The sequence below is a fragment of the Scylla paramamosain genome, chromosome 27 (genome assembly GCF_035594125.1).
Source record: "Scylla paramamosain isolate STU-SP2022 chromosome 27, ASM3559412v1, whole genome shotgun sequence".
Classification (NCBI taxonomy): domain Eukaryota; kingdom Metazoa; phylum Arthropoda; class Malacostraca; order Decapoda; family Portunidae; genus Scylla; species Scylla paramamosain.
The window spans coordinates 1,605,001-1,613,380 of record NC_087177.1 but is presented as its reverse complement, the minus strand read 5'-3'; the positions used below and the strand labels follow the sequence as shown (position 1 = coordinate 1,613,380).

Below are 8,380 nucleotides of genomic sequence, written 5' to 3'. Positions count from 1 at the left end.
CGGTCGACTGTAACGGAGGGAAAGGTCGCACGGCCACGCTGGGCGGCGGCGACATATAAAAGGGTCCGCCCCGCCTGGCTGTGGCTGTCGACTGGGTGTGTCCAAAACAGCAGGGTGTCCAAAGCGGCAGGATGAGGCTGACTGTGAGTAGCACCTGAGAGAGGATGTGTTGAGACTCGTAGTTGTGGCTTCAGCGATGTGGTTTTAAAGAAACAGTTTAAGATTTTAACACTTTTCACTAAGCATCAAGGAATAAAGAAGGATATGTAATAATCCATATATAAAAATTTTCTGACTTCTTTAAATATATAAACATGCGGTATTTACTTGATAGTTACGAGATATATTTCAAGCATGGAGCACAATGACAAGAATGACTGTTTCCAGGTACTGACATGTTGGGGCGTGGTGGCTGCGCTGGTGGTGGCGGCACAGGGGAAACCCTTCCGCTCGCCAGCGTTTGACATCGCAAGAGCCTATGAGAACTATCACCATCTCTGGATGTCAGAGGCCCGCAGGAATTCTGTCGCCCCCATGTCATTCAGCCAGCAGGTAGCGCGGACTTGGCCACAGAACAAGGCAGCGGTCGCCAGGCTTGCTCCGCCTGCCCCAGTGGCGGAAAAGCCTCCTCAGGAACAGGCGAAGGCAGGAACACAGGCGGAGAAAGGCAAGGCAGACCAGAAAGTTCAGCAATCAGCGACCGCTGAACAGCAAACCACAGAAATGACAACAGAAATGGCTACCGAAATGCCCACCACGGAGCAAACTGTTCAGGAGGAAATGACAACCGAGATGCAGACGCAGAAGCAGACAGCGCAGGCCAGTGCTGACACCAGGGCAGCAAAGAAGCCCGAGCCATCCCAGCAACGAACACAGCCCGCCACCGCTCGTCCCACCACCATGAAGTCTGCCTTCGATACTTTCTTTAACAGGTGGAACGCTGAAAGAATCAGGAATTCCATCCCTCCCGTGGCTACTCCCATCCCACCTCTGTCGTCCTTCTACAAGCAGACGCTGTTTGCTAAGGAGCCCGTGACCACTATGTCCGTGGACCGTCCCGCCGAGGCCACCGAAGCAACTGTCGACACCCTCACCCAGGTGTGTATCTGTCAGCTTAAGTCTGTTGGTTTGCTTTTTTTACCTTTACAATCATTATTTCTGTGTTGCGTCACATCAGCATATCATAATTTCAGATACTCCTTAACTTATAAATATCTATTATATTAGTAATAATGAGCGGCATAGTTTTTAACATCAATGTAGTAGTAGTAGTAGTAGTAGTAGTAGTAGTAGTAGTAGTAGTAGTAGTAATAATAGTAGTAGTAATTGTTGTTGTTGTTGTTGTTGCTATTGCTGTTGCCTTAGACACAGTACCAATGAAAACAACGGCGCAAAATGCTGTCATAATACACATTAATATATATATATATATATATATATATATATATATATATATATATATATATATATATATATATATATATATATATATATATATATATATATATATATATATATATTACATAACATATTAGTTATAATACCCATGAAATAATAACACATTTTTTCTTTTCTTCCACTTACTAAGGCTTCCGCATCGGAAGTTAGCGCCACCGCCTCTGCTCCCTCTACTGACCCCGTGAAGTTGATCAAATCCTTGGCCCAGTCTGACAGCTGGAGCCAGCAGGGCAATGCACCGATCATCATCCTCCTGCAGTAGTGGCCAGGAGCAGCAGCGGTGCCTAGGTTAGATTAGATGAGAGAGAGAGAGAGAGAGAGAGAGAGAGAGAGAGAGAGAGAGAGAGAGAGAGAGAGAGAGAGAGAGAGAGAGAGAGAGAGAGAGAGAGAGAGATGTATGTATGTACATATATACATATGCATGTATTTGAATATGAATATACAAATTTTATCAACTTTGTCAATTTCAAATAAATTAGTAGCGATAGCCTTTGTACTCGTACTTTCACTGCCCTCACCAAAGTTGTATGGAGCTTCGTGCACCTGACACCCTCACCGTCACTGGGACGACGGAGCTGACGGAGCACTACACGAGGCAGTTCCGTGTAATAATGTATTTTTTTGTAAGCCTTAAAAAAAAAAAAAAAGAAACTCGGTGTTGCAATAAGCTCAACAATTGTGAAATTAAATGCAATAATATACAGTCATTACCAATTTCTGTAAATAAAACATAAATCTTGATATATTCGTAGGATGAGACAGCATGATGCGGAGTGAAGCAAGTAAAACTACATTACAGAACAAATTTTACACGGCACTTCGATCACGACTAATATGTAACCTAATATGTACTACGTGACCCAACCTAACCTAACCCGTATAGAGTCTCTATCGTATACATACCTGTAAGTATATGGACGAGTGTTAGTCCATAGCACGTATTTTTATTTAACTAGAGAAACCAGTACACTTTTAGATTGCAACCTTTTATATAATGTACTGTTTGGTTATGCCGAGAGTGCCAAAGCCTCCGTCACTTGCCCAGTGCTGCGAGGAACAAGCCAAGGGACAAACCGTGGTGTCTGTGGATGAAGGCCGTTGATGTCCAGTGTTTGGAAGGCGCCTCACTTCATCTCAGATCCTCAGCCAATGAATTGCCTTTTTATTTCTCTAATTTTTTCCCTTAATATGTGCGCATTATAACGGTTGTTGGTGTAATGCAGTAGTAGCAGTACAGTAGTAGTAGTAGTAGTAGTAGTAGTAGTAGTAGTAGTAGTAGTAGTAGTAGTAGTAGTAGTAGTAGCAGTAGTGGTTAATGGTAGTTTTTGTATTAGTTAGTGGAGTTTTGAGGGATAATCAGTACTGCAGGAAATATAAACAAAATGTTAGGAAACAGATCAGTAATTGGAAACAACATCGATAAATAGCGCTTGTTTATTGGCGTCATGATGACTTTTTACATGCACGAGAGAGATTCAGTCCCAAAGAGGCAGTCAGTCCAGCAGGATGGGAATGAACAGGTGTAGTCTTTTTCTCTTAACTTGTACTCAGTGTCGTATGGGTTTCTCCGAATTTAAAGTGTCTTCGATTAGTCTTCGTTTGGGTTGCTTGCGTTTTTTGTGACTTCCATTTCCTTTACCATTTCTATTTTTTTGCTGCGGCAAGAGGGATGCACCAAGGACGGGCAGGCAGGGCGGCGGGCAGCTCACTGCTCCTCCCAACGATCTCTCGCGGCTGCCAGTAGATCCAGTCTGGGCCTGCCGCCTCTCTGGCTTTCTTCCACCTCCTCGCCCTGCGTGTCCTCCGCCACGCAATCGTCATTCATTTCACACTTGTCTAGAGGGAAAGATAGAGAAGCAAATACTTACTTAAAGCGAGGAATAACGTGTGAGTGAGAGGAAGATTCATCAGCAGTTGAAAACTATTTTTGCTGTGTTGAGATAAATGCCAAGGCCTGGGTGTTACTTGGGAGAAGAACGGCAGACCACCAGGCCGTGAACAAGGTCACTGAATGTCATGGCAGACGTGCGATCACGACGAGTTTAGGTTTTGCTTTGACTCATCAAGAGAATATATACAGTAAATGTGTGTGTGTGTGTGTGTGTGTGTGTGTGTGTGTGTGTGTGTGTGTGTGTGCGAGCGTGCTGCTCTTGTGTGAATATGCATGATGTGTACAGTTAAGCTCCATGGCATGATAACTGTTGCTTCTTAAATAACTGCATAATGCATGATGCAAGCCTGCGTGGAGGATGACACCGGTCAAACTTCTCTGCACTGTTGAGATTCCCTAAGAACAGTTAGTAACTTCAGACATCCATTACTAGTGGAAATTAAAATCTCATTTCTAACCAAAGTTAAAACTTACTTTCGGTGCAGCAAATTCCTGGCGCACCGCAGCGGCCTTCCTGCATCCTACCACAGGGTTTGAGGTCTGAGTTGTAGCAAGTGATGGGCACCATGTTCTCTGTTCTGCACATGCGGGTTTCTCGTGACCCAAGGAAGCAACCGATTCTGGCACCGCAGCAGATGTCAGGACCCACACAACGACCCAGCAGACCGGGACCGCAGGACGCGCACTGCGGGACAATGCAGATCGTTGAATCACAGCTGTTGGAGGGACTTGGTGGAACATAACCACGTAAGTACATTACGAATGAACATCAGAACTAAAAAGAGAAAGATACTCTGTATAATCCACAAAATCTATTGGGGTTCTAATATTCTCAGATGTTAATTTTCTCGTTTTCTGACCATTACCCAGTATTACTTCAAAATAACATTACTTCTATATGATGATATCTTGCCAGCACCAGTTGGTTAACACTCGGGTGCCTTGGCTACAGGAGGACGAAAACTCACCGTGCGGGCGCGGCCGAGAGTAGACATCAGTCCCCCTGATCTCTTTCCTCCAGGAGGACAGTTGGTAATAAAGCAGGCGGCGGCACCCCCGACCAGCAGCGTCACCACCACCGTCACCGCCACGCCCGACTGCATGCCTGCTGCTGCTGAGACAACACTAAGCTAACTAAGGTTGCCGTGCGTGAACTTGTAGTTAGAAAACACCTATTAACTGCCATTGACTCATTACTTGAATAATGCAGGTATGTTTTCTTTACCTTTGGCCATATGTGAGTGATACTGTTGCACTCATGAAATTTGCTCATGATGTGTATTGTTGTTATCACTATTATTTTTTTGTTTGTTTGTTTGTGTGTGTGTGTCGTGACTCACCACCACCAGAAAAATTGTTTTACATTCGGCGTCGCAGACAAATAAATTCCACATGTTACCTATCATTAATAACGTGAAATTTCAGCGTGGAATGGTTCTCGTGCACACTAACATCAGCGATACTGCTATGATGTGCAGTACTCTTGCTTCTCTGACCCACCTGGTCGTGCACAACTTAATCCGGCCACGTGTTAACACCTTGGCTGTTACTACGTGTGTTCTGTTTACATAGCTGAAGACAAACTGAAAAGTGTGAACATGCATTGTGTGGTGTAGTGATATGAAAGATAGGAGAGTATGTAACCTATCTCATATCTGATGCTCAGGCTGTACGAGTATTATATGAATGTATGCGATAAGTATATTTATATCATGAATTAGACTAATATATAAGATTTCTAAGTAAAATCTATGTACTTAAAGACTATTTCTAAATCAAACAACAAGTCGATCAGCTGCCTTAAACAGAAAAGAAGAAATAGAATTATGAAGAAAAACGTGACCACTAATTTTAATATACGAAGATGAGCTACAAATTAACTGGCAGTGGCTGTATTCCTTATCCAACACTCAATAACTAAGTCAGTCAGAGAATACTTTGGAGAAGTCGTTCACGAACTTCATGGGAGATGTACCGAAGTCGAGTTTCTATACAAGTATTGAATCGTAAATATTCACAGTGTACAGCAAAGGTGGTTAGAAGGTTCGGTGAGAAAAACAGAACCTCAGTTAAAAGAATGTTCAAAAGAATCTCAGAACATTCGATTTTTCATGCAGGCGGATAGAAGCCCCGCTGAATGTATACCATACCGCAGGTGACACATGATCTACAGTAGAGGTGGACAGATACCTGGCTTCATCAGGAAGTGTTCATGCTGTCTCTAGATGAAGAGGACATAGAAGCCTGGAAAACTCGCTATAAAATTTAAACTATGCCTGACAGAATTTGTAAAATCACCTTATTGTTCAAGTCAGTCACATGTTATCAATTCACGATGTTTTACGATCTTTGTGAAGTGAGTCACGAAAAGTTTAAAGAGAAAATGTGGCGTAAGGCAGTACTGTGATAACGTTGCAATCAGCCAGCATCACCACAAACGTATAACTCAAGCACACTTACTTACTTACGACCTGAAATCATTGGCGCCGCAACCACAAGTGGCGGGCAAAGTGACTCACCAAGGATATTCATATAAGATGGTTTTGAAATACATTACTTAGCAAAGTTGCCTTGCTTTTAATCGTGTAGCTTTACAGGCACTGCGAGTATTCTTTGCTGCACCTTTGTAACTATTGATCAGTACCAAACTACGAGTATATATATCATCAAAGTGTGTTGAGCGTTATACTTTGAAATATTTAGTTGATCAATTCCATCTAATACTAAAACAAAGACTGAATAGATGGATAATTAATAAGGACTAACCTGAATAGCAACTCAGAGTTTTAGTTAAGATTCATCGTGTCCGGGCTGGCTGCGTTAATGAGAACACCCCAAGTGTCCTGAAATTCTAGATAATATTGACGAGATACTAATGCGCTCGTCGCTAACTGACACACGAACTCTCCTTCAGTGTGAGAAAAACGAATACATACTTAAGAGCTAGCGAGACCTTTGAATTAACGTCGCAATTCTGCTTAAATAATACTAACACGCCTTTGCACTCGCCTCGCATCTCGTCGCTGGGAACACAAAAGTAATTTACTCTTACAGGGCAGGACGATCCCCCCGTATTTAATTGTGCTTTGAAAATTAATAACCATATTGTTAAAGTGTGTCTGTGTGTGTGTGTGTGTGTGTGTGTGTGCAGCTGTACAAGATCAACGCCAACACAGAGTCGGGTGGCGCCAGGTGTGGCTCAACACAAGAGCAACTCACTGTGTCAACTCGACTCACCTGTTGACTGCCGGTGTGTCGGGCAGGTGGTGTCGGGTGGGTTGTGGTGGCGGGAAAGGAGGTGAGAGTGTAATGGAACGGCATGTCTTCCTGCGGACTTATATACCTGGTGGAGACGACAAGGGGCGTGTGGGAGTGATGTCACTCGAGGGGGATGAAGGCAAGGAAGGTGCGCGTGTCAGGAGACAGAGAGAGAGAGAGAGGGAGAGAGAGAGGTGGGGCACGGGGAAGAGGGGAGCGGAAAGAGGGGAGAGAGAGAAGGTTGTGGGATGGAACGCTCTAAGTCACACTTCGGCGATGGCGGCTAAAAATAGACATCGCGCGTCGAGTTGTCTCTTAGCGAATTACAGTGAGAGTAGTAATGCAGATAAACGGTCGTCACCCGACACTGTGACGTAACAACTGGCTGCTACACGAATTACGGTAAATGGAAAGGAATGATAAAGTTTTTCTCAATCACTCTTTGTTCTTTGTGCTACTTTGTGCTATACGTTGATTTTTCTTGGCTTTTCTCTAGTTGTATTGTTACCTAAATAATGATGTGTTGTGTGCTACGTGTGTGGGAGAGCGGGGCGGAGTGATGAGGGATATTTGTGTCCAGCGCACTACAGGCTCATTATCTGAAGAACATGAAGAACAAAAACAAGAAGAAAAGATGGTGATAATTACGATGATGTTGATGTTGATTATTTTTATGATATTGATGATGAGGATGATGATATAGAGGAGGATTTTTGATGGTGTGGCTTTGATTATGATGACGATGATTATTTTGTTGATGATGATGATGATGTCTACCTCAACAACTTAGTTAAGTCTGGACAAAAAGAGTAACGAGTGCTCTTTTTTTTTTCCTCCACCTACTTAATTTTTCCTCCACCAAAATAACGATGGTAATAATGACGTTAATTAAAGATGACATCAATATTAGCAGAACGATGTGAAGATACTAGCTAAGATTCCAAGTCAGTCTTCCACCTACGCCCTTCGCGCACGGTCGGAGTGGGCAGGCGGCGGGATGTGTGTGTTCAGTGAGATGAACTACGTGCCCGCCGCCCACCCTCGCTGGCTGATGGATGGCTGCCGGCACTCCCAAGCGTCACTCCATTAGGCAAACGTAATATGTACACGTAACTCTCTCCTTAACTAACCAAACACTGCCACAGACACGAGGAATAATCCGCTATTGAGCCTTATATTAAATTTCATACTATCATCTTTTATCATCTATGCATCAAGCTGTTATACAAACGTAATAAGTAGTCGTAACTCTCTCCTTAACTAACCACGCACTGCTACAAACACGAGGAATGGTCCGCTCTTAGGCTTTTTATTAAATTTCATGTTTATATAATTTTCATCTATGCGTCAACCGGATGTGCAGATGTAACACGCACGGAAGTCTCTACTAAACTAAACAAACGTTACTAGGAGCACGGAAATGTTCCCGTATCTTATTAGAATCCATGCTGCCACTCACACACAGATATAAGCGTAGAACTGAGCAATGAATTATGGCGTAAGCGAAGTTGTACTGCATTGCCGCGGCTTTCATCTTATTCTTCTTGATCACTGAGTCTTTTGAAGATAGAAATCACTTACACAGGGAATAAGATCGACCGAGGCATCCCGGTGAGCGCTATTCATTTATTCTACATATTGTAAATGTTTTTCTTTTTTTTTAGGATCTTTATATAATTCAATTTAACGCTTGTTTTGATACTGATAATTAGATTATTTTGATATAGTTTGGAATTTCAATCGTCTCGTTGTTCGACATCAAATGACGTCATT

The 8,380-nt window shown here is 43.0% G+C and overlaps 2 protein-coding genes across 3 annotated transcripts; one reads left to right on the top strand and one right to left on the bottom strand.

Moving 5' to 3' along the window:
- LOC135114014 (uncharacterized) lies at positions 1–1,954 on the top strand. Its single transcript, XM_064029621.1, has 3 exons — positions 1–143; positions 388–1,098; positions 1,589–1,954. The coding sequence occupies exons 1-3, from the start codon at positions 132–134 to the stop codon at positions 1,718–1,720; spliced, it is 855 nt and encodes a 284-aa protein (XP_063885691.1). The 5' UTR covers positions 1–131; the 3' UTR covers positions 1,721–1,954.
- A 923-nt stretch (positions 1,955–2,877) lies between these two features.
- On the bottom strand, positions 2,878–6,735 carry LOC135114448 (oxytocin-neurophysin 1-like). 2 transcript variants are annotated; one of them, XM_064030349.1, is made up of 4 exons: positions 6,587–6,735; positions 4,318–4,460; positions 3,824–4,034; positions 2,878–3,294 (listed from the first exon to the last, which is right to left on the bottom strand). In XM_064030349.1, the coding sequence occupies exons 2-4, from the start codon at positions 4,450–4,452 to the stop codon at positions 3,164–3,166; spliced, it is 477 nt and encodes a 158-aa protein (XP_063886419.1). In that variant the 5' UTR covers positions 4,453–4,460; positions 6,587–6,735; the 3' UTR covers positions 2,878–3,163. The 2 variants fall into 2 exon arrangements, with proteins under 2 accessions (XP_063886419.1, XP_063886418.1); XM_064030348.1 differs by having other exon boundaries at positions 4,318–4,463; positions 6,587–6,707.
- Between the last annotated feature and the right edge of the window lie 1,645 nt (positions 6,736–8,380).